Source organism: Hemitrygon akajei, chromosome 11 (assembly GCF_048418815.1).
Source record: "Hemitrygon akajei chromosome 11, sHemAka1.3, whole genome shotgun sequence".
Lineage (NCBI taxonomy): Eukaryota > Metazoa > Chordata > Chondrichthyes > Myliobatiformes > Dasyatidae > Hemitrygon > Hemitrygon akajei.
Window position 1 is genome coordinate 20,718,123 of NC_133134.1, and position 27,507 is coordinate 20,745,629.

At 36.7% G+C, this 27,507-nt stretch overlaps 1 protein-coding gene across 5 annotated transcripts in view; it reads left to right on the plus strand.

Annotated features, from left to right (window-relative positions):
- LOC140735367 (uncharacterized) overlaps nt 1-27,507 on the plus strand; it is a 77,386-nt gene that overhangs the window by 45,811 nt on the left and 4,068 nt on the right. For all 5 annotated transcript variants that reach the window (XM_073060338.1, XM_073060334.1, XM_073060336.1 and 2 more), the window contains exons 2-9: nt 8,258-9,234; nt 12,624-12,772; nt 15,735-15,872; nt 19,953-20,033; nt 20,151-20,344; nt 23,882-23,979; nt 25,594-25,688; nt 26,571-26,644. In XM_073060338.1, coding sequence (XP_072916439.1) covers nt 8,268-9,234; nt 12,624-12,772; nt 15,735-15,872; nt 19,953-20,033; nt 20,151-20,344; nt 23,882-23,979; nt 25,594-25,688; nt 26,571-26,633 — 1,785 coding nt within the window. In that variant the 5' untranslated portion in view covers nt 8,258-8,267 and the 3' untranslated portion in view covers nt 26,634-26,644. The remainder of the gene's footprint in view (nt 1-8,257; nt 9,235-12,623; nt 12,773-15,734; nt 15,873-19,952; nt 20,034-20,150; nt 20,345-23,881; nt 23,980-25,593; nt 25,689-26,570; nt 26,645-27,507) is intronic.

Consider the following 27,507-nt stretch of genomic DNA (forward strand, 5'->3'; position numbering starts at 1 on the left):
TTCTGTGTTTCTAATAAACATGATAAATTCTGCAGATGCTGGTAATATCAAAGCAATGCACACAAAATGCTGGAGAAACTTCATTTCCATAGACACTGCCTGACCAGCTGAATTTCTCCAGCATTTTAAGTGTTGCTTTGGATTTCCAGCATCTGCAGAATTTCTCGTTTATGAAATACTGTTCCACTGCAAAGTCTCTTCCAGGATGCCTACCCCCAAAGACATTTAAATTTTCTCATGGATGGGAGTTCAGTGAGACCCTCTGCTTCCCTCTGACTCTTCTTTGATCCTCCTTCCCCTTCCCCCAACCCCCCCCCCCCCCAACTTTTTGTTCTGGCTTCTTCCCCCTTCTTTCCAGTCCTGACAAATGGTCTCGGCCCACAACGCCAAATGTATATTCATTTCCATAGATGCTGCCGGACCTGCTGTGTTGCTCCAGCATTTTGTGTGTGATGTAACAAAATAAGCTGTCTTCAGTAACATTTGCACTTTTAAGAATTGTACATTAGCTAAATTTAGAATATGTTTAATATTTTGTTTAAATGTATTCCACATTTGCAAAAAGGTGTTAATCAGCCACACCATACAGTCTTTAGCTCAAAATGTATCACAATGGAAATAAGATACACGTTTATACACAAATAAGTGGCTAATTTTGAGTCAAATTTGACTGATGTCTATTTTAGAGTATTGTCAGTCCAAAATGCAATATTTTTTTGGGATTCGGGGTTGTTTTCTGTTTGTGTTATTTGTTTCAAGTTTGCTTGAAACATTATCTAGTTTTTAATAAACGGCGTTATAACCATGTCTCTTCCTGAAAAAAGGACACAAGCAATAATTTTGTAATAACTACATGAATTTTAGTCATTTAAATTATTCTGTCTGTTTAATCTCTGTTTTTCAGAGCAGTATAGCTGACCATTGAAATAGTTACAAGGCCAGCTTTCTCATGGTTTCATGTCCCACAAATTGTTGGCACCATTTCTAGATTTTTTCGTTACCCAGTGCTATTCCAATGATACTATACATATTGTTATGAAAAGTATTGTGTGACTTTGTTCTATTATTAATGTAACAGCAAAGCCAGATTTTGAGTTCCTAAAAGTTTTTTAAGCACTTAATAAAAAGGTAGATGTTTGATTTTATTCGTCCCATTGTACAATTTAATTGTTCACTGTACAGTTGTATGTTGTACTCTTTATAGCTGAAGAGGTACTTCTGAAGTTTAATCGCTGCTGTAATATCAAAGTAGGTGCTAATTTGCATGCATTCATCTAACACAACCTGCAATAAAACAGTTAAATATCTGAATGGCAGACGGATTATTGACTGTTTATCTGAAAGTCTGAATAATCATTCTTAATTAATTAATCTAACTGATTTTTGACATCCTTAAATACATTTCCATTGGGAGCAGCATCAAGCTGTACTTGCTTAGCTTTGTCCTTTAATCTTCCAGGTTTTTTTTGGTGTTGCAGTGCTATTAATATTCCTGATGATTTTTTATTCTGCTCCAATTAATTACATTGCCTTGATTTTCTTGTGTGCATTGCTTGCCCAATCAGCTCTCTTGTTTGTTCTCACTTACAAGCCTAAAGTCCTTATTAAGCATAATACTGTGACAAGTGCAGATGCATGAGTAGGATGATAGAGGGAGCTATAGTATAAGATAAAAATGAAAAAGAAAAATGCAAATACTGAAGCTCTGAAATAAAAGCTGAAAATGCTGGAACACTAAGGAAGTTGGTCTGCATCTGAGGAGGGAGAATCAGAGTTAAAATTTCAAATTGTAGACAGTTAATCAACACCGGAAAAGTTCTGATCATGTGCTTTCAACCTGAGAATGTGTTTCCCTTTTCACAGATTTTGCCTGACTTATGATAAAAGGCTCTTATTTTATTAAGTAAAATATAATGCTTCGTACAATTGTTAGAAAGCCAAATAAGAATTGAAATATTTGTTTCAGTTAAGTAAGGAGTTGAGTTTGAGAATATGAATTATATTGCAAAAGTCAACTGAACTGTAGTCTACCAAGTAATCTTACAATGAAGACAAAATATTTATAATGGAGCTCTATCAACTCACTTTCAAGAACTCTTCCTCCAGCATTTTGTGTGTGGTGTAACAAAATAAGCTGTCTTTAGTAACTTTTGCACCTTAGAGTTGTATGTTGGCTGACTTTAGAATATACTTGGCATCTTCATCTCATGGTCTTGATATATTTCTTTCTTTTTGTATTTGCACAGTTTGTTGTATTTTGCACACTGGTTGAATGCACATGTTGATGCAGTTTTTCATTGATTCTGTTATGATTATTATTCTGTGGATTTATTGAATATGCCCACAAGAAAATGAATCTCATAGTTGTATACGGTGACTTGCATGTACTTTGGCAATTTACTTTGAACTTTTGAATATAGGATATGTAATGTATAAAGTTTCTCTAGTTCAGATGTAAACCATGTAATTGATTTGTGCTTCTGGCAGTATGTTAATCAGCTAGAACACATTCAATATTTGAACCTATTACCAATCTCTGTTAAAGAATATTGAAACTGCTAAACCAGTCAATTAATGAAGAACCATCAAGGAGCTAGTTGACATCAAGAGAAAAACAGTTGTTAGAGATTGATCATCTAAGCCTGACTCTGTCACTGTAGGAGTTCCTCAGGACCGTATCTTGGACACATTAATTTTCAGCACTTTCCTCAAAATCCTTCCTTCCATTCCATCATAATGTTTGGTTGATCTGCATTGATGATGTACTATCCAATTCCGTTTGTAACTCAGCAAATGCAGTATTCCTTGGTTGCTTATAGCAAGCTCTTCTTCTTGTTCTTCTTCTGTTGTTTTATGGCGGTTGGCAAAGCAGCTTTAAGGTGCATTACTGCCACCTACTAGACTGGAGTGTAGATCATTTGATAAACAGGAGGAATGAAAAGAATTGTATTCCCTAAATTCTATATAATAAACCAGAGTCTTTCAGATACTTAATGATATAGGTCCATATTTCTCTTGAACTCCCACCTAAAATGTCTTCTATACCCACAGCAATTTTTTTGTTTATCTGAAGCACTCCTATCATCTTCACTCTTTCTCTTTCATACTTCTTACATTTTATCAATACATGTTCAACTGTTTCTAGTTGATTACAGTATTCACACAACCCAGTTGGATGTTTCCCTATTTTGTATAATGTTAATAAGATTTGTGTGACCAATTCTTAAACGACTGATGATCACTTCTATCTTTCTATGCCCACCTGATATTCTTTGATATCTGACTTGCCTTTGTATTTTGTACAGTTGTCTCCATGTCTCACTCTCATCCCAATGCTTATGCCATGTCTCCTTAATATGTGTTTTTATAATGCTTTTGACTTCCGTTTTGCTTAGAGGGATCTGGACCTCTATTATAGACAATTTGAGTGATTGTTTAGCTATAATGTCCACTTTTTCATTACCCTCCACACCACAGTGAGCAGGAACCCAAAGGAAGCTTACTTCTACCCCATTTTCATATATATATTTTCATATATTCATATATCCATTTTCATATATACAACTTGCATAGAATCTCCAGTAAAATATCCTGTCTATTTTCTTGATTTGATAGAGATTAATGCAGACAAACTGTCTGAACAAATTACAGCCTTTTTGACATTATTTTCTTCTATCCAAGATAATGCACTCAGTATTGCCATTAATTCTGTTGTATACACTGATAAATGGTTTGATGTTCCTTTCCAAATGCTAGTTTTGCACCGAGGAATGTAGACTGCAATACCTGTGTGGCCAGACCTAGGGTCTTTTGATCCATCCGTAAATATTACTAATTTGTTTCTAAAATGCAGGTCTAGATATTCTTGTACTATCAGTTTGATTCCACATTTAGACTTTTTTAAAAGTTGTTGCAGGTTTATATCCACTGTATGTATTGTAAAGAGCCATGGAGGAACATCAGATAATGGAACTGTAGGGCTATATTCCAGCTCGTGTAGACCATATTTTATAGCAAGCTCTAGAAAAATACGAGCATAAGCTTAAAAGTATCATGTAAAATTTATGCTACAAATGGATGAAATGACCATCTCCAACATTGAGAATCATAGATGAAACAGCACAGATACAGGTCTTAGCATTCAACTTCCTGGGGGTCATTACTGAGCAAAAACTCAAGTAGACCTGTCACAAATTGTAAGAGTAAGTCAAAGACTGTCGACTCAGTAGTGATCTCCTGGCTCCCTGAAGCTTTCTCACCATTTAAAAGCCATGAGTTATGTTGCAATCTTTTTGCTTGTATCAGCACAATTGCAGTATTTTCAAAAAGTTTACAACAACCAGGATAAAGCAATCTATATGGTTTTCACCCGTCCTCTACTGATGCACAATGGCTACTGTTTGTCTCTATAGGCTGCTGTTGCAGATGGCTATAGTCTGCATCGTGGTCAAATGCACTGCAGTTACTCACCTAGACTGTACTGATAGTGTGTTTCAACCCTTTCATCTGTACCATCAAGGACAAGGTAGCAAGTCCATGGGAATACTAATGCCTGCAGCTTCCTCTTCAAGTCACATCCCATCCACATTTACCTGCAAATGATACACCTCTCCTTTATTGTCATTGTTTCTAGATCCTGGAATTCCTTATCCAACAGTATTGTCAGAGTATATTCACCAAAAGTGCTACTGTTATTGAGGAATACAGTAACCCTGACCCACTATGAGGAGGAGGGGGAGAGGTGGGTGTCTAGGACCAAAGGGCACAGCCTCAGATTCAAGGGACATCCTTTTAGAATAGAGGTGAGGTAGAATTTCTTTAACCAGAGGGTGGTGAATCTGAAATTCATTACCACAGACAGCTGTGGCGGCTACATCATTGGGCATATTTAAAGCGGGAAGTGATAGGTTCTTGATTAGAAAAGGCAGGAGAATGGGGTTGAAAGGGATAATAAGTCAGTCATGATGGGATGTTGGAGCAGACTGGAGCCAAATGGCCTAATTCTGCTCTTTTATGACTTATGGTTTTATGGCTTTATCACCAGTTTGGAGGCATTTAGGGACGGGCAAAAAATACTAGCCTGGTCAATGCATTATGGGCAGGATTCCCCTTCTGCCTTGTCCAAGCAGGTTTCAGGATTCTGACCCATAGAATAAACAAGTCACAGATTTTGGAGAGCAAAAGATTTTATTTTCTTTAAAATCAAAACAGAATCACAGATGAAGTAACAGATTTTATAAGCTTAACCCACTTAAATGAACTAGAGGTCACAAATAAGAATAATAAATTATAGTTCAACACAGAATCATGCAAAGTCTATCCATTACTCTAACATGAAGCTATTGCTCTCTGTACAAATTGTTTACAAAATTTAAATGATAATCAAAAATACTGATATCCTAGGGGCTTTACAGAATTCATCTTCGACTAGCTTTAGCTCTTCAAATGACAACTGACCAACATTGCCTTCGCAACCCCTCCCCACCCCCAACTAATCAGTCTTGAGAGCTGTGATGTTAAACCTTTTATTCTTTCAAGATAAATTAGCCCAAGTTAGTGCGGAGGTTGATATGTTCTTGATTAGTCAGGGCATCAAAGGTTACGAGGAGAAGGAAAGAGAATGGGGTTGGGAGGGTAATAAATCAGCCATGATAGAATGGCAGAGCAGAGTTGATGGGCTGAATGGCCTAATTCTGCTCTTGTGTCTTATGGTCTTTTTTTCACTGGACTGGTATTCAAAATTGTTCTTTCTCTATCTTCTGAGTCTTCAATTATAGTTATTAATGTGCATGTCTCACAAAGACTAATTGCTTGAACGTTTTTCCCTTGCTGACGGAATATTCCGCAGGGCCTCTTTCTGAGGTCAGTTTCTCACAAGTTTATTTGTGGGGATTGGGGGACTCAACAGCAATGTATGAACTGTGCTGAGGTAATTTTAAATTATTTTCTTTCAAGAAGACACTAGAAAATAACGTTAGTCTACTTATGTTGTGAATTGCTTTGCTGACCACACACACTGGTCTTACACCAGCCATAACACCATGCTTAAAAAAAAATTAGTACCAGGACTACTTTTTTCTGAATACTGTAATAGCACTTTCCATTATTCTAAACTTCACACAGAGGTTGGGCAAAATGTATTTTAATTTTCTTCATAAGCTTAACCCTTCATCTCAGGAATCATTAAGTGTGAACTTCTTTGAACTGCCTCCAATAAAAGTTAATCCCTCTTTAATTAAAGAGACAAAAACTGTACAGAGTGCTTTAGATGTTTTCACCAAAATTTAATTTGTATTGAAATAATCCAACACTGAGGTAGAATATGTGAATGACCCTATAGCTATTTTAGCTGTTGTATCTTATGTTTCTAATTATTTGCTTTTTATGTACACTGTGTTATCTTTTACAAGGATTTCTCAGCACTTCTGTACTGTAGCATTTGGTAGTTTCTTTTCATTTATGTAATATTCTGCTTTTTTAATTCTTCATACCAAGTAGAAAGCTTAAAAATTTCTTGCATTATACTCCATCAACCAAATTTTTGTCCTCTCACCTAATTGGCTCCAGTTCCAACCTCCTGCCCAATAGGTATATTATGTATAGTTAGTCTTTTTACAGATTCCTAAGATTTGCAGAATTTGTTTTCCCTCCCATTTATATCCAGTAAATTTAACTGCAGTACTTTATGATTTTTCATTTAAGTGATTTGTTTATTTTTTCAACAATTATTGAGGGTAGATTTTTCTCTGGAGCCTTGGTTGCTACCGAATAAATTATTATCGCATTCAGGACTTCAGCTAGACAGACAGTCTTTGCTTTTCTGTATTTAAACTAAGCAGCCTTTCTACTGTTTAAGATTGATAGATTTTCACCTAATATGGTGGCCAGTATCCATTTCTGTCCTTCGTCTGCTATTTTAAAGCACAAAGTAGTCTAAAGTATGGTGCCTGGAAGGTAGATGTTAGTCTGCCCTCTGAAATTTTCAGTAACTTACAAAAAAATCAATAAGCCATGTGAATAATGATACGTTATTTTAATTTATTAAATGTTCTTTGTATTGTTTTCTTTTGCTGGCCACATTCTGACCTGAAGCATTACTCCTGTTTTCCTGTGTTTACATTTTCTCATTATTTTTTCATATTTCCAGCATCCATAGTTTTCTGATTTTTTGATTAATTTTGAATGTGATATTATACCGTATCTTAAAGCAGGCTGCAAGATGTAAAATCTGACAAGATTTTGACTTTTTTTTCCAAATGTACAGTACAATTTGTTTAAAAGCAAATAGTTTCCCCCCTTTTTAATATATAATGATGAGTCTTTCATTGTTTTAACGATGAATGGAAGTAGAACAGTGTAATTGTAGACAAAAAATTTTTAAAGGATCTCAGCATATTACTAGATGATTTAAATAATTCCTCCTTCTTGTAATGCTTTTCAAATTGGAAGGTAGCTGAGATAAGTTGTTGACATCTAATCCAAACCAAATCCAACCATGGCTAAACCAAAAGCAGGTTTCTTTGGGCTTGGTTAGGTAATGAGATTCTATTTCATATATCTGCTATTCTAATGTAGATAAATTCTCTGCATTGTGCCTGATCAAAGGGAAATTTTGTTAGAACTAAATTAAGACATGAACTCCTAAATTTCATGGTATTTTCACAGTTTCTTATTATGCACCATTAAAAATAATAGACCAAAATCATTTGTGGTAGGCAAACAAATAAGGCGGATGCTTGAATCGGAAACATCTGTTTGCTAGGTAAACTGCCTGTCGGACAAATTTCTTTCCCCCATTCCCTCTACAACTTAAAAATTGAATTGTTTTCTCTTTCCCAGTCTTGAAAAATTTAATTTTCAAGAAATGTAAGAATTTTTCTTAGATTTCTTGAGAATTGGAAAACATTTCCTAGAAATTCTTCTCCAGATGATTGATTAATTTTGGTAGAAAGTGTAGTGTTATGGATTGTAAATTACCTGGGCATGTAGTTGTGAAAACTTGAAAATTATTTACGTGGGTCTAGTGAGAAAATCAGAAGTTCCTACAGGTTTTTATAAAATTATTTATTCTGTGTGAAATGTTGTGTACGTTATAGAGTTAATGTTGTGTACATTAAGTTAGAGTTGAGGTATCTTGTCAAGATTGAATGCTACTAGTTTGTATAAAAGTGGCAATGTGAATGAGAATTGTGATAAATTTCTATGTTAATATCATCTGTACTTAATGATGCTATCAGTTTATCTTTAAACCTTGTAGATAATCAAACATGGCAAGTATTATCCCACGAAAAGGTTTCAGAGCAAAGAAAACCCTTAGAGTAAGTGACCGCCAACAGTGGGAAGCATTACTCCAAGGAAGACATCACATTGAGAATGGACAGCCCAACAAAGAATGTGATAATCACGAAAAGTGTTTGCAGTGTGTGGATACAGAAAATATAGATGGTGGTAAACATAATGACCTCATCGTTTCAAAACATAAAAATAATGAACTTCCAGAGTCGGCAGTAAACCATAGAGCTACATTTAGTGACAAAAATGAGGTCATGAAGACCAAGTTCAAAAAATCTCCTGCTGTTGGTATAACAGAAAACCAGGTTGAGAATCGAAGCTTAAAAAGTCCAAAAAATGTTCAAACTAGTGGTCACCTTGAAACTAAAACATATCCTCAGAAGAAACATCATAATAGTAGCTTGCTGAAAAAGAATATAAGCTCATCTTCAGAAACTGCTGTTCAAAACAAAACTCCTCGTGGTAGTACTCTATGTATATCTTCCTTTGTATTAAAAGAGGACTTCAACAGGGCTTCTAAGACCAAATCTACCAAGGATTCCAAGATGCTGAATCAGAAAAACTATGTGAAATCCATTCATTCAGATAAAAACAGGAATGTCAAAGCAGCCTTTCACATTGTTGATACTGAAGAACTTATTTCTTCAAACTCTAACAATACAACCGGCAAGCTAAAGAAATTAAAGCATTCGCTTGTTCCTGTCTTAGAAAAATTGCCCACTGAGACACAATGGAACATGATGAATAATGTACAGTTGTCAGAATTACGTGTTACTGAAAATATAAATAACAAAATTAAAATAAGTATACATACTGAAAGTCAAAGTTCCAGTGTTTCAAAATGCCATTATAAAGAGAAATCAATTGAATCTAAAATTCTCACTGATGATCAAGATGATATTGAATGTACCCCAATTATCCTAAAGGAGATGAAAACCCCTGGTAAGTAAACTTAAATGTTATAATCTTATAGCCAGAGCTGTTATACATGTTCAAATAGCTTGGTAGAATGAAGTATATCATTGTGATCAATCATTATTAGCTGATTAGGTTTTGATTGTATATATGAGGTAGTACTGAATTTACTGGATTTTTACTCACAAATTTTCCAATAATTTTTAACATTTGTTTTTGAAGCTCTTCTGGAAAGATAGCAGTTGTGGATGGATTATGAAGTACATAAGAGCAGGGGTTCCCAACCTTTTTTTAAAGTTGTGGACCCCAGGTTGGGAACTGTGATAAAAAGTGATGTACATATCAGTTCTTGTAGTATTTAACTGCTTATTACTGTTCATGTAATATTTTAAGCATGAAAATGATAGTTGTGTTGTCAGGTGAATGGTTTATAGATGGAAGTTTATAGAATTGGCCATCCAGTTTTCTTTCCAGCTCCCTCACTGCTTTTCCTTTTTCACTCTTTGATATCAAGTAACGTTAACAGCCGCAAGTGCTAATATTTGAAGTTTTAACATGTGGTATTAACAATAGAAGAACCAAAGGTTCTACAAAAAGAATACAGTCCCTTGAAATAGTATTCAGCCCCAGCCCTTTTTTCAAATAAATGAGTGTTACAACCAGGGATTTTGATCAATTTAACTCAATTTTTATTTGTGAATCAGAATGCTTCTTTTTCCCCATACTAAAGCCCAAAATACAGGGAAAATTTTAAAGCACGACAAACTAAAATATCATAAACTGAAATGTCAGCAGTTCAAAAGTATTCATCCCCCTTTGCTCAGTATTTAATTGAACCACCTCTCACAACCATTACAGCCAGTAGCCTTTTTGGATAAGTCTCTGTTAGCTTTGCATGAGTTTCTATTAGTTCTGCACAGCATGATGGAGCAAGAGTTGCCAATTCTTCATTGCAGAATTGCTCAAGCTGTGCCAGGTTAGTTGAGTGGCAGTGGACAGCAAACTCGAGGTCTTGTCAGAGATGTTCAATCAAATTAAGATCAGGACTTTGACTGGACCACTCAAGGAAATCAATTTTCTTCATTTGAAGCCACTCCATGGTTGCTCTGATGGTATGCTTTGGGTCGTTGTTCTGCTGAAAGATGAACTTCCTCCCCAGATTAAACTTTCTGGCAGTAGCTAGCAGGTTTTTATCCACGATCTATCTGTATTTAGTAGCATTCATCTTCTCATTAATCCTAATCAGATTTTCAGTTCCTGCTGCTGGAAAGCATCTCCATAGAATGATGCTACTTCCACCATACTTTACAGTAGGGATGGGGATAGTGTTACCTGATTGATATGCAATATTAGATTTATGCCACATGCACCACTTAGAACCATAGAACATTACAGCACAGAAACAGGCCTTTTGGCCCTTCTTGGCTGTGCCAAACCATTATTCTGCCTAGTCCCACTGACCTGCACCTGGGCCATATCCCTCCAAACCCCTCTCATCCATATACCTGTCCAAGTTTTTCTTAAATGTCAAAAGTGAGCCTGCATTCACCACTTCATCTGGCAGCTCATTCCACACTCCCACCACTCTCTGCGTAAAGAAGCCCCCCCCCCCCCAGTGTTCCCTTTAAACTTTTCTCCCTTCACCCTTAAGCTATGACCTCTGGTTTTTTTCCTCCCCTGGCCTCAGTGGAAAAAGCCTGCTTGCATTCACTCTATCTATACCCATCATAATTTTATACACCTCTATCAAATCACCCCTCATTCTCCTATGCTCCAGGGAATAAAGGCCTAACCTATTCAACCTTTCTCTGTAACTCAGTTTCTCAAGTCCCGGCAACATCCTTGTAAACCTTTTCTGCATTCTTTCAACTTTATTAATATCCTTCCTGTAATTAGGTGACCAAAACTGCACACTATACTCCAAATTCTGTCTCACCAATGTCTTATACAACCTCACCATTACATTCCAACTCTTATACTCAGTACTTTGATTTATAAAGGCCAATGTACCAAAAGCTTTCTTTACAACCCTATCTACTTGTGAAGCCACTTTTAGGGAATTATGTACCTGTACTCCCAGATCCCTCTGTTCTACTGCATTCCTCAGTGTCTTACCATTTACCTAGTATGTTCTACCTTGGTTTGACCTTCCAAAGTGCAATACCTCACACTTGTCAGCATTAAACTCCATCTGCCATTTTTCAGCCCATTCCTCCAACTGGTCCAAATCCCTCTGCAAGCTTTGAAAACCTTCCTCACTGTCCACTACACCTCCAATTTGGTTTAGTCTGTTGAAAATCTCCCATACTGCTGAACCTTACAGAAAGAAGTGGTATTTATTCAGATGATTCTCCAATTTCCTACATCAACAAGTTAGGTGAGTTGGTAAGGTAATACTGTATATTGCACCTGAGGAAAGTTAGCATAGTAATTACAAAGGAGATGAATACTTTTTCCAGCCTCATAATTTTAGTTTTTATCTTTAATAAATTATTGACAGAGTTTGTAATTTTCTTTTGATTTGACATGATGCCCAGTAGTTTGTAGATATAACACAAAAAGTCCTACTTCAAAAAGTTAAATTTAGTAAATGTAAAATGTGAAAATAATTGTGGGGGCTGAAAACTTGTTTCAAAGTACTATATATCTGACTAGAACAGAAATTTAGTTGTATACAGGTCTTTCACAGGTTATAGACAACCTGTACATACAAATTTTGGGACAGTGACTAAATGGTTGGGGATAAATTTGCTGGCTGCTTCTGCCAGATGGGTATAGGCATTTCTCCATGTCTTCTCTCCACAACACTCCTTACCACATCCCACCCCCCTTGAGCCACCAGAGTTGGGAGCTGAATTGAACCTTTAAGAACTGGGAGTAGTGAGAAGACTGGCTCACTCAGTGATGGCCGCTCTTCCAATGTCTGCTTGCTCTTACGTCACAGCTGTTTCTGTGATTCCCTCACAAATGTTTTTGACCATTTCTGACTTGGCAACAGTTTGGGGTATGAACAGTTTTCAGGAACAGAAGTCTGAAATAACCAGAGGACTGCCTATAAAGTCTTTCTTAGTTAACACAGCTCATATAATCAATTGTGGTTTTTGTCTGCTAGAAGAATAGCACTTCGTATATATTTTCTAAAAATTCAGTCAGGATATCACTGCTCTATATTTCTATCTAAGTGAAGATATCTTCTTTAAGGAGAATTGTCCAAACTCTCCACAGAATTCCACGTATGACCTAAGTAGTTTGCCAAACAACAAAATGGGAGACCTGTTATATTCAGGACCTCCTGTTATAACAGCTAGAACTGGTAATAGAGAATTGTAATAATGAAATAATAATTGAGTTTTTTTTTTAGGGACCATGAGAGATTTATTTTGTTTTATCTATATCATTTTATATAACACTTTAAGATCGAGATGAAAGGAAGAGGTTCCATTCAAGAAGAGAAGGAAAAAATAAGCACAAGAAAATCAAGATTTCACATGATGCGAAAAGCGTCCATTTCAACTTAAGTTGTGAAAAAAGTACACAAACTGCCAAGAAGATAACCTGGGAGGAGGTGATCTTAGTTTTAATTTGGTTTTGAAATAGGACTATTTTGGGATGCTAAGAACTTCCAAAATAAATTACGTTCATTATCTAGCCAATGTGTTTCAAAGTTGATTAAAAACATCATTTGGACGAATTAATGCTTCATTAGATTTACAGTGATTAGTTAAATTTTGAGATACCTCTTCATTAAAATATTCTTTAAGTTACTTTTCTTTAATTAGATAAGAGTAGATTAAAAGTGTTATAATAAAGCAGCTAGATGTGGTTCAATTTCCTATAACATGGTTTACTGTGACAAGCACAGACTGGTACTGTACAAGGGGCATATACATGAATGTTGGAAGTATTGGAAAATGCAGATACACAATGTTATCCTAGTGTTACAAATAAGCCTTTTACTAACAGTTGGTTCACTTGTAAATGTGTTAATGTGAGAGGGAAGGTACATGCTTGAAGTTTAGTACAATGTGATCATTGTCATTTTCACATTGCAACAGTATTAACATTCTAGTTTGCAAGAGAACGGGGTTGAGAGGAGTAATAAATCAGCCATGAGAGAATAGCAGAGCAGTCTTATAAACATAGAAAACTACACCGCATTACAGGCCATTTGGCCCACAATATTGTGCCAACCATGTAACCAACTCTTTAAAACTGCCTAGAATTTCCCTATTGCATAGCCCTCTGATTTTCTAAGCTCCATGTACCTATCTAAGGGTCTCTTTAAAGACCCTGTTGTATCCGCCTCTACTAACTTCGCTGGCAGTGCATTCAATGCACCCACCACTCACTATGTGAAAAACTTACCTCTGACCTCCCCTTGTATTTACTTCCAAGCACCTTAAAACTATGCCCCCTTGTGTTAGCCATTTCAGTCCTGAGAAAAAGCCTCTGACTATCCACACGATCAATGCCTCTCATCATCTTATACACCTCTATCAGGTCCCCTCTCATCCTCAGCCGCTCCAAGGAGAAAAGGCCAAGTTCACTCAATTTATTCTCATAAGGCATGCTCTCCAATCCAGGCAACATCCCTGTAAATCTCTGCACTCTTTCTATAGTATCCACATCCTTCCTGTAATGAGGTGAGCGGAACTAAGCACAGTACTCCAAGTGGTGTCTAACTAAGGTCTTATATAGCTGTAACATTACTTCACAGCTCTTGAACTCAATCCCACGGTTGATGAAGGCCAACACACCATTTGCCTTCTTAACAACACTCAATTTGCGCAGCAGCTTTGAGGGTCCTGTGGGTGTGGACCCCAAGATCTTGCTGATCTTCCACACTGCCAAGAGTCTTACCATTAATATCATATTCTATCTTCGAATTTGACCTACTGAAATGAACCACTTCACACTTATCTGGGTTGAACTCCATCTGCCACTTCTCAGCCCAGTTCTGCATCCTCTCAATGTCCCTTGATGGGCTGAGTGGCCTAATTCTGCTCCTATGTCTTATGGTCTTATCTATGAATTGCCTTGGTCTAAGAATCCTATTCTATGTCATTTCAAATAGAACAGCACAGGAGCAGACTCTTTACTGAGCAGCATTGTGCTGCTAATGGCATCTTATCCATCACTGCATATTGTCCATGTCCCTCCACTCCTGGCACCCATCACACTCTGTATATAAATAAAAATTAAATATTTATTGACATACAACATGGAGTTGGCCCTTCGAGCCATGCCACCCAGCAATCCCCAATTTAATCTTACCCTAATCACAGGACAATTTACAATGACCATTAACCTTCCAACCGGTACGTCTTTGGAATGCGGGAGAAAACAGGAGCACCCGGAGGAAACTCACGGGGAGAACATACAAATTCCTTACAGGCAGTGGTGAGTTTTGAACCTGGGTTGCTGGTACTGTAAACCATTCCCATTCATCTCCGTTGAGCTTAAATGCATGCCCTCTGGTATTAGATGTCTCAACCCTGAAAAAGATACCAGCTGTCTATCTGTGCCTCTCTTCTATGAGATCTGCTCTTGACATCTACTGCCCCAGAGAAAACAACCTTAGATCGTCCGACCTCTCCTTCTAGAACATGCCCTCTAATCCAGGTAGTATTCTGGTAGACATCTTGAATAAAGGAATAACATTAGCTTCTAACTAGTGCACTTGTTGTGTCGCATCAGCCACCTGTTACTAGAGAGGATGCAAAGATCTTGGTGGTCTGAGTGAGATTCATACTCAGAATATTATCTACAGATCTTCTATCCCTATCTATGTACATGAGGAAGACTGTAACAAAGATTCACCTGATTGATTCATGGCATCAAAGTTTGTAATACATAGAAAAGTAAGTGGCTTCTATTGGAATTTTGAAGCATGAGTGGTGACCTCATTAAAGCAGACAAAATTTTTACAGAGCTTGATAGGGTGTTTACAAGGATGTTTCTCTTCTAGGATGAGTGGACCAAAGTAAGGAGCCAACCATTCCGAACAGAGATTAAATTAAATCTTTCACTCTAGGATAGTCAAGCTTATGAATTCTCTAGCCTAAGGGCTGTCGAGGTTCAGTTGTTGAACTTATTCAAGTCAGAAATCAGTAGGTTTTTAGGTATTAAGGAAATTAAAATGGTGCAGCTGTAATCTTAACTGTGTGTTACAAGACACACACACATATATAACTGAGTTTTAAATAAGTCTCAGTAATGTCACACATAAAAGCATTGGACTATACAAGGATTCATGGAATGTAATGGTAACTTCACAAATCAGACCAAGAGACTTTATAAAGAACAGAGAGACAAAAAAAGTCTACTTCCAAATTACTTAAATAGGGTGACAAATGAGAGATTTTCTTTCAATTGGGCGATATTAGTTCTGAAAGAATAAGGAGACCACATTGCAATATCCAATCAGTCTCACTTAATTTAACATTGTATTTTTTAACCTTTTGAGCTTTGCTTTAATTTTCTATATTTGCAAATCAGGAACTTGTTCCAATTTGGTATGTTATTAGGTTCAAAAAATCCTTCACCATAAAATGAACACTGAGCTTGGTAGTGATACTTTGGGCAAGAAACTTGAAGAGTTAACAAGACGAGTTGAAAACATTGACTGCACACAAAAACATGAAGAGCTGGTTAAAAGTATTCAAGTAAGATTTTGACAACTATTTTAATACTTTATGCATACAATTTTAGGCCTTTTTATTACTATGCTTTAAAACAAAATTAAGTAGGATCATTCTTTGCCTGGCAAATTACCCGAGATCATTGGTTGCCTCCCTTTGGAGCATATTCATTCTTATTTCAAGTACTGGAGTTTGAGGGACAAAACTTCTTTATTAGAATTACCCACTGAAGTGCAGGGCCTGTCTATCCCTTGAATGCCAGCTTTATCTTTGGTACTCAGAAATAACAAGCTATCAGTAAAAATTAAAATATAATTTAAAAATAAATCTTCTTCAATAAAATTGTTTTGTAAAATATTAAAACTGAACCACAGAACTGAACTGAAGAGTATTGTTTTTTCCCAATATATCTAACAGAGCTGTTTGTGTTCAAGTCAGGCCCAGACAAAAAAGGGTTAATGTCTAATTCTGAGAGAGTATTCATGGCTTAATCCCAAGGTCCATCATCCTGTAGGTCATTGCTTCCAACAACTTTTTAAGTGGATGGCTATACTCCTTTGTGTTAGTGTCAGAATCACACCGTGCAGAAATCTGCTATTTATTCATAAACATTAATCCTACACTAACCACTCTTTAATTTCTCCTTTATCCTCATTTTATCTTCTCCTCCTGGTTTCTACTCACTTGCACACCAGGAACAATTTACAGTTTCAATTAAATTTCCACTCTGAGCATCTCTGAGATGTAGGAAGAAACTGGACCACCAGAGGAAACCCATGGAATTCTGTGGAGAACACAAAAACTCTACATACAGCAGAAGAGATGAAGATTGATCCCAGGTCCTCGGAGCTCTGAGGCAGCACCTCTAATAGCTGTGCCATTTAACTAAGAAATCAAAAGATACATTATCCTCCGGATTTTTGTCCTCATCCTTTTAATCATTCTAGTAATGATTTCTCTTGGTTTATAACTCTCTGTTAAGGGAAATTGGAGCCTCATAATTGTAACCAGCTCACTTAATCTTCTCTTTAGTCTGCTCTATTCCAAAGAAACAGCCATGTTTTATTCAATTTTCCTTCATAACTACAATATTCCAGTCCTGGCAACAATTACATTTTAAATCTCCTCTGCATCCACTCTAGTGGAATCTCCTCTTTCCTGTAGCAGGATGGCAAGTACAATTGTTTTGGGGGAGACTACTACGCAGGGTCGAAAGAAGCTGCAGAAAGTTATGAACTCAGTTAGCTACATCATGGGCACCAGCTTGTGTAACATCCAGGACATCTTCAAGGAGCGATGCCTCAAAAAGACGGCATCCATCATTGACTCCTTTCACCCAGGACATGCTGTCTTCTCATTCCTACTATCAGGAAGATGGTATAGGAGGGTAAAGACACATACTCAACCATTCAGCAACAGCTTCTTCCCTTCTGCCATCCGATTTCTGAATGGACATTTAACCCATGAACACTATATCGCTATTTTTTGCACTACTTACTTAATTTAACTATTATATATATGCATACACTGTATTGAATTGTACTGCTGCCCCAAAAACAACATATTTCATGACATATGTTGGTGATATTGATTCTGATAGTGTTCAAGCCTGCCTAGTATTGTATGCAATTCTGGCAATAACTTGCTGCTCTTTTATTTCATTACTTTGTTTACCAAAAGGCAAGCCTCCACAGTCCCTTTTTAACCACCTTAATAACTTGCCTTGCTAGGATCTTCAAGGATCTGTGCAAATATATTCCTTAGTTCACATGTTCCTCCATATGATTCTGCGTCCTGTCATTCATTTTATATAGCTTTTGCCTTATTGCACCTCACCATATGTGTAATCTGTTAATTCTCTAGATTAATCATCATTTCCCACACTTTACAATTTAAAGCATTCTTCTTTACAGTCATCCACTCGTCTAATTAATGAATCATCTGCAGATATATCCATCATCCCCCCAATATTTAAATTTAAATTATTAATGAATATTACTAAAAAGGGAACCATGGAGCAAGTCTATGAAATCCGACAGATAAGTCTTGCAGTCACAAAACAGATGAGCAGTCCTTCTACTGCAGGAGTTCCCAACCTCAGTTAATGGTACGGGTACATGGAATAAAATAGGTTAGAATCAATCCTCTGTTCTATTGAGTTCATTTGGATCCAACTTGCTAATCGGTGGACATTTTTAATGACCCCACTGGGAAATTGACAAATGCCTTGCTAAAGTTCATGTGGGCTACCTCAAATGCACTTTTCTTACTAACTTTTTTATTTAAAACAGATTTGGTCCACAGGTTCAATTTCTAAATTGGGACAGGGCAGATTTTGACAATATATATATTATTGTCATCATCATTATGTGCTGTTTTGTATGACGTGGACGATCATTGTCTCCGTGACCATGATTGTTTTTGGCAAATTTTTCTACAGAAGTGGTTTGCCATTGCCACCTTCTCTACAAGATGGGTGACCCCAACCGTTATCGATACTCTTCAGAGCTGTTTGCCTAGTGTCGGCGGTCCTATAACCAGGATTTGTGATATGCACCAGCTGTTTGTATGACCATCCACCACCTGCTCCCATGGCTGCACACAAGCCTGATTGAGGAGGTGGGGTGGGGGAGGGTAAGCAAGGAATTACTTGCACAAGGGTGAGCTTCAGGCTAACAGGAAGGAGCACCTTACACCTCCTTTGGTAGAGCACATCTCCACCCCGCCACCTAAAATACGACATAAGAGTTAGCAAAAGCTGATTGGAGTATGTTATTTGTGGTGAAAGGACCTCTGGCAAGTGGGGGTGTTTTAAAGGTGAGATCACTCTAACAGGAATCCTGCAGGCTGAAGGGCAAGACTCATAACCCCCAATATTTAAATTTAAGTTATTAATGTTTATTACTAAAAAGGGAACCATGTAGTAAGTCCTATGAAATCCCAGAGATAAGTCTTGCAGTCACAAAAGGGCAAGAGTAGGGAACCCTGCATTCGAGATATATTGAAGGCCTTTCCAGAAAAAAAAAAGGAGGCTTGGGTCAGGTACGGGTAGCTGAGATCCTTTAGTACAGTATAAGGAAATCAGGAAGGAAAACATAGGTAGAAGTAGATAGAATATTGGACTTACCAGAGTAAATGATTGTTCAATAACACCTTTTAAAAGACAATTGGACAAATACTTGGATAGGAAAAGTTTAAAAGGTTATGGGCCAAATGGGACTGTCTTCAATGGGCTTCTTGCTCAACATGGACAAGTTGGGCTGAAGGGTCTGTTTCTGTGCTGTATAACTCTATGACTCTTGTAATTACTATCTGTGTTTAGATAATTCAGTATCAGCACCTCTCCAGTTCTCACTCTTCATTCCTGTAGCCAGGGGAGATTGGAGCTTCTACAACTTCCTTCCTTTCTTCTTGGTATAACTTTCATCCAGGTCTGGCAAGCTATACATTTTCAGAAATGCTAGTTCCTTAATAATTTTACTAGGCTTATCTTATTGAGCATCTATAACAATGGAGAATTATCCCTGTTATTTGAGAACACCCACATCCCCAACCTCCACATACAGGTTATGTTTTGCTCCCCTGTAGGCATTGCTCTTATTATCTATTTGCACTTTCCATATTTATTAAATAACTTTGGATTTTATGATTACTGTGATCTTTCAGGTTCTCCACATTATTAAATTCTTGCTGTCTCCCTGTTAAGCCAAAATTGTCCTGAAGTGGACAACAAGCTACTTGCTAAAGGTATTAATTCTGTGATCAGTGAGAAATGTGACATGCCTTTGATAGGTGCAAAATTCAGTCTTTACTCTGTCCTTCTGATTATTATTTCAAGTCTTAAAAGTGTTACAGCATGAAACATTGTCCACTGCTTCCAAAGCTGAGACGTATTTAGCACTCCCAACTAAGGATAACTTTGTAAACACTTTTATTTTGTTGGGTTAAACATCTGGTTCCTTTCTAATTAAATTTTGCTATCTTTTGTTCTGATGTGATCTTGACTTCCTATTTGTACAGATTTTGTACCATTGTCACTATGTTTTAAAGCATTTATTAGTATATACAAGATGTCAAGATAAAGAGTATGCTTTTTCTTCACAGTCTAGAATAAAACATTTGGAAAAGAAAGTAAATATTTTACAGGCAGTAAATAGCGCAAGGCTCAGGAGGAACCCAGAAGAGGTACAAAATAATCTTGAATGTTTTATTTAACTACAACCAAACTAATTTACGTTAGTGTTTTCTCAGTGTTATTTTTACTTTAATTATAAATGATTTTCACTTCCTTCAACACAACAGCCTCAAATGACTCCTGTATCACATGATCCAATTTCTGGAGCAAATCTGAAAAATGCGGAGCCCGTGGCAAATGAAAACTACGTGGATTCATGTACAGTCCTCGGAGCTCCATCAGACCAGAAATCACAGCTTTTGCCTTATAGGAAAACTTCTGATTCTATTAATTATGAATTGAACTTGCAGAAGACTAAAAGGTATTGATTCATTTAACTATAGTTTGACATTACAATAGCATTGACTGCAGGTCATGTTAGAATTATAAGATATACTGTATAACAGTGTCTCTACTCCAGAGGTAGAAATCTATGGAAAAATCGTGCTAGTGTGCATTCTGTGTTCATAAATATGAGACTGGAACATATTGTATTCTGGTGCTGTAATGACAAATCATTTTTCTCTGCCTTCTACATTAATGAAACTCTGATGCTTTCAATCCATAACATTCTGAGAATTTGTTGTTTCTGGTAAACAAAGATACCATTCAGGAAGATTGTATGCTCTTTTGAGTACTATGTTCATTTAAATGACCTATCAGCTGCATCAAAAGCAGTTACTTTTCCCAAGTACAGGCTGATCAACAGCTCACTCACTAAACCACCCATCCACACTCCCAACTACTACTTTATCATTTCCTGTACAGCCACCTTTATGTCCACAAAGTGCCTAGTGTCAATCTGTGTATATAAGCAATCTTGTGTATTTTTACTTATTCTGTTATTGTGTTCTTTATCTTACTGTGTTTTTGCACTGCTTCAAATGCAGAGTAACAATTATTTCACTCTCAGATCGCAGTCATAGAGAAGTACAGCACAGAAACGGACCTTTTGGCCTATTTAGTCCATTCCAAAGCCATTTAAACTGCCTAGTCCCATCAACTTGCTCCGGGACCATAGCCCTGCATAACCCTACCATTCATGTACCTATCAAACTTCTCTTTAAATGTTAAAATCAAGCTTGCATACACCTCTTGTGCTGGCAGCTCCTGCCACATTCTCATAACCCTCTGAGTGAAGAAGTTTCCCGTTGTGTTCCCCTTGAACTTTTCATCTTTTACCCTTAGCTCTTGACCTTTCATTGTAGTCCCACCCAACCTGAGTAGAAAAAGCCTGCTTGCATTTACCCTATCTGTACACCTCAGAATTCTGAATATCTCTACCAAATCTCCTCTTAACCTTCTACATTCTAAGAAATGCAGCCCTAACTTTATTCAAATTTTCCTTATAATTCAGATCCTCTAGACCTGGCAACATCCTTGTAAATTTTCTCTGCACTCTTTCAACCTTATTTACATCTTTCCTGTAAGTAGGTGACCAAAACTGCACACAATATTCCAGATTAGGCCTCACTAACATCTTATCCAATTTCAATATAACATCCCATCTCCTGTACTCAACACGTTGACTTATGAAGGCCAATATGCCAAAGCTTTTCTTTACAACCCTATCTACCTGTGATGCCACATTCAATGAATTATGAACCTCTATTCCCAGGTCCCTTTGTTCTACCACGCTCCTCAGTGTCCTACCATTCACGGTATAAGACCTACCCTGATTGGGCCTACCAAAGTTCAAAACCTCTGCATTAAATTCAATCTGCCATCTTTAGCCCATTTTTTTTCCCAACTGATGCAGATCTCTCTGTAAGCCATGATAACCTTCCTCACTGTCCACTACATTCCCAATCTTCTCCCAGTCCCAATCAACACCTGTCAGATCATCTCTGATAACATTAAAATTTGCCCTTCATCAATTTAGAATCTCAACCTGCAGACCAGACCTCTGTTGGGATATTTTCTTTGAAACTAATGGCATTGTGGTCACTAGATGCAAAGTGTAACCCTACACAAATATCTGTCACCTGCCCTGTCTCAGTCCTTAATAGCAGATCCAGTATTGCATGCTCTCTCATTGGGCCTTCTACATACTAATGTAGGAAACTTCCTTGAACCCATTAGTCATCTCTATCCCATTTAGTCCTTTTACAGTATGAGATTCTCAGTCAATATGTGGCAAGTTAAAATCACCTACTATAATAACCTAATGCTTCTTGCAACTCTTTACAAATGTGTTCCTCTAAATCCCTAGGCCTGTTGCAAGGTCTGTAATATAGCCTCATTAACACGGACATACTTCCTTTATTTCTTAGTTCTACCTGTGATGCCTCACTAGACAAGACCTCTAGTTTGTCCTGACGGAGCACTGCCATGACATTTTCCCTGGCTAGTAACACCACCTCTCCTCCTTTAATCCCTCCTGTTCTGTCACGTCTAGAACAACGGAACCCTGAAGAAACAGAGAAATGGGCCCTTCCACTCAGACTTCATAATGATCGAGCACCTACCCTAATCCTGCCCAAACCCATTCCCTCACATTCCCATCAATCCTACTTGCTTAAGCAATTTACAGTAACCAGTTTACCGAAATACAATTTTTGGGTAGGAGAAAACCCACAGAGAGAAGCCTCAAACCCTAGGAAGAAGGTGCAAACTCCACACAACAATCATTGGTGGCTAAAATTTATCTTGGGTTACTGGAACTGTGAGAACCCTGCTCCACCCCATCACTTCATCCTGTACAAAGATACATACAGACTTCACCCAAGTCAGTCCCTTCTCACATTTTGTTGCATCTCCTATTATACTGCCCCATCATCCATCCAGAATACAGAACTCCAAGTTTTAATGGATCTAAAGAAACCTACCTTAACACTGTTTCCTGACTGTTGACAAGTTTACTTATTCATATACATTTCTATTATTTTTAATTTTTCTTGGCTCAAGCTAATAAAACCTGAGATACAAACACTCAATTTCTCAATTGATAGAACATCTGGACTATTCTAGTGGTGTTTAGTATCTAATAAGTAAGTAATTCTTGTTGTTTATCCTGTATTATATCCAGGCAGTTATTATGGAATGTGCAATCTGTAATAACAGATGAGTCACAAAATAATTTGTGGGACTCTGACTCTAAAACTGGATCAGGCTTGTATTTATAATAAGGTATGGTTTCTTTTGAGTTTGTATTTTAAAGCAAGATTTTGGTGAATGATGTTTGCCATTTGATTGTGTCTGGGTAAGTAATTAGATTAAGCTAAAATGCTGCAGGATCCTGTAATATGTTGGATTGTTTCTGGTTTCCCTTGCCATTTTCTGCATTTGACATCTTGAATTTGTGGGTCTTTTATTGTGTATTTTTGATTATTTTTTGTGTTAACCATCTGGTTCTGTACTGCCACGAGGAACCTTTCTATTTCTGGGAAGAGGTCCCCAGTTCTGAGCCAGGCATTCAACATTTCCTTGTTGACATCTAGTCTGCTCAGATCGTGGGGATGCCTTCCAAAGAGGGTCTTCCACTGCTTAACTTGTTCTTCAGTAGTGATAATTTCTTCCATTTTTTTCTGGGTTGTGCTCTCATTTAAGTTTAGTGCCTTCAAGTATCCTTACCAAATGGTGTTTCCTTCTCCTTTAAATACTGAAGCCAGTGTTAGAATGGGAGATGTAAATGAAGTGAATCATATTTGCAAAACGGACATACAAGTGTTGCACGTTTTGCAAAAGCAATTAAAAATTGGTATCGTACAAGACAAAACTACAAAAACAAATTTGGAATCAATGAAATTAAAACCAGGAAATATTTAAGAGAGCCAACTGATTCACCCCATCGTATTACTGACTAGGTTATATAGATGGCATGAACTAATATTCTTTTCCTTTCAATATTTCTCTTTAGAACTTCAAATTCTGTGCCTACAGATACAAAGAATACAAGGAATATTCCATTGCCAAAGAATTTGGACACTGTAACGCCAGCAAATACACACTGCGGGGGTAACTAACTTAAATAAGGAGATGGAATTATTAGACCTGCCTGGTAAATCAGATATTGGATTCAAACAGCCCATCACTATACAGTTTATTACTGGTACCCTCTGCTAATCCTGAACTGTTTCGTCATATTGACAAAATAATGAGTGGAACTGAAGCTCTTCCCCACAAGGGAAACAGAGGAAATGGAGTTGGCCGTGGTCTCTAGTTTGAGAAAGTTATTGATACTGGGAGGCTGCATAGACAAACCGCCCTTTCTGCTGGCTACACTCAGCAATGGTATATGAGTGAAATATGACAAAATTGTAAAATATTTTTAGCAGGGTATCCCCAATCCCCATCTTGCTTTCATCAGATACTGGGTTGGATCAATGTGTGTGGCCATGGAAGTTTCAGGAAAATCCTGGTGGAAATTACGAGTGGGAAGAGCTACCTTCATATAAATTTGAAAGAGTGCACAGAAGTGAGATTCGCATCTCAGTAAAGGCACAAAGAGATGCTAAAAAAAAGGATAATGAAATTAATAATAAATGAGGCTGTATTGTTTCCCTAGAGATCTGAATAAACAGTCCCAAAATTATATTGGCACTAGTATTTAGTTGGAGAACAATGAAGAGTTAAGGCAAACTTTACTTATAGACCCTAAAAAATTTTTATACAGAGCATTTTTCAGCAGCTAGTAAATGAAGGAACAAGATTTAATATATTTAAATTAGTACTCTATATATATATAGGCATCTTGTGATTTAACGTGTCATAACTTTGTTGAGCTAAATGCAATTATGCTGATCAGAATAGGCTACATCCTCTGACTTTTCAAATACTTGTCTGAAATCCCCAACTCTTCATCAATAATGCAATTTTCTTGTCCCCATTCAAATATCATAAAGATGTTATTTTTTAAGAAAGATGTTTGTTGTCTCTATCCGAAGAAGTCCTAAACTTCCTGCAGGAAACACAAACAACATCATATTTTATTTCTGCTATTGGCAGTAGTTTCCAATTATTCTGTGCCAGGTAATTAACATTTCCTATTCATTCTTGCTCAAAAATCGATGACAATTTTGTGGAAAAATTGCCAATTGTTGACAAAATGGTGTTTCTCTGTATCATTTTATGATTGATTCTGTTGTAGTGGGAAAATTATTATCCACTATATATCATACTATATCAAAGGGCTAGGTGGTTATTCAATAATATAATGTTACCTAGTCTTCCTTTAGTGACATCATCAAGTCAAGTGTGAATATATCCTACAACCAACTATGTTTTCTCATAGTATCTTTAGCTTAAATGATGATGCACGTTTGGAAATTCTACCACCAATATTGATGGATGAGCATTTAACACATGTCAATCACCCTCCTGTTGTTTCAAAGGTAGCACTCACTGTTTATTACTATAAGATCGCCATACAAATATATTCAACCCAGGTGGGAGGGTCTGATATATGAAATATCTGCCCAGACAGCTGTCTAACAATTCCAAGAATAACTATATTTGTTAGTAGGTTGGTTTTTTAAAAATAAATTTGGAACAGTTCATTAGCCATTCTAACTTTAATTCAACAGTGTTGATGGGATCAGCATTTACTTTGGACTTCTTTTGTTAACATAGACGTGGCTTCGAAAACAACAGAAGGGAATACAGAGTCCCCAGACACTCTGGTTTGGCAACCTAGTAGGAAAGAAGAACTAGGTAATACAAGACAGGTAGGTCAGAAATGCTTCTTTGTGGGGAATGTTTTGGTTTTACTGAATTATTTTTTTGAAAGAGTTGCTAGTTAGGAACAATATTTTTGAGTACCCACTTGATAAGTTATGTAATGAATAAAATCAAACATTTAGCATAAAAATCACACAGTTATTAGATTTACATATTGTAAATTTACAGTTATATTTGATTATCCTGAAGAAAGGTCTCCATTGGAAAAGTTGACTTTTCCATATTCGCTGCCTGACCTGCTGAGTTCCTCCAGCATTCTGTATGTTTGTTGATTTGGATTTCCAGTATCTGCAGACTTCCTTGTGTTTACAATTATATTTAACTTAAATATACCTGTAACTGATAATTAGTTTTAAATGGTTATCTAAAATGAACAGTGTTGTTTGAGTTTGGAAATTGCTTTTTTTGTTAACAGTGATTAATTTTACAATCATTAGCAAAATAATAGCATAACTAAGAATTAGGTATCATTTAGCATCACATTTCAAAATGAAATAACTAAATGTTATGGAAAACAAGTAAAAGCAGAAAAGAATAGAAATGGTGTTCAGATCAGGCAACATCTATAGAAAGGGAAGCAGACGTAATGTTTTCAGATTGATAACCTTTTTTCAGAACCATTCAATGAATTTAATCTATGATATCTTGCCACATGAGAATTAACAGATCTTTTAATTAAATTGGATATCTGCAATTATCTGAGACAAATTATTCATTGACCCACTGTGCCACATGATCTGTAAGCACTGAGAAATAAATGGAGTTTATTTATATTATAATCAGTAAGGCATACATTAAAACTGAGTTGTCGGGAGATGCATCACTGATCGTTTAATTAACACACAGTGCCTAAATATTCTGTTTTCCAGGAAAGTAATGCGACAAGTAGTCAAATAATAATTGATCTTACAAAAGGCAATGAACAATCATAGTCAGAAAAAAGGTACTCCTTTTTTATGATTCAAAGGTATAACTGAAAATCAGCATCTTATTTGGGAATGTTGCCTTTTAATCTGCTGAATTTTAATGTACAAAATGAATAATATGGGTGTTCTTATAATAAATCTGCTGTACACAACATAAAACATCATGTGAATCAAGCATAAGTGTAGTTTCAAGCCTGATGTTCAGCTTAAAGTCATGCATTCTACCCAATTCCCTAGCTGCCCCGTGCTTTTGAACTGTTGGTAAATGAGATCACTACAATGGTGAGGAATGAGCTCATAAGCTCAAAATGGTGAATTAGTCTGGGAGGAGATAGAAATATTAAGGATAAGAAGTCAATGTTGTGAGTAATATATGTTCCTAACCTTAACTATACTGTAGGCATAATTGGCAGCTATTTGTCGCCTTCACCTACCAGTGTCTGTCATTATATCTACCCTCTCCTCTTTGTTTTTCTGCCAATCAGTCACTGCACCTGGGTTCACTTATCATTTACCAGCTTTTCTCCATCCTCCTCTCCTCCTTACCCTGGCAATTTTCCCTCTTTCGGCTCAGAAAAAGGTCTTGACATGGAACATTGACTGCCTATTTCCCTCTAAAGATGCTGCTTGACCCACAGAATCCCTTCAGCAGCTCTTTATTTGCATATCTGTTTATCATTTACAGGTCTCACTGAAACATAAACTTGATCAGTAGTAAGCATCTGACACAAACATTGGTAAATCTTGTAACCACAGCTCAATTTACTTGCTGCTTTTAAAGAAGCTAGGAGCTCTGAAATTTAGAAGCTTTGCTGATATATCTTTGAGGTTGTTCTGTTTTACCAATATGCTGATATTAAACTAGAAGATAATTTTTTTG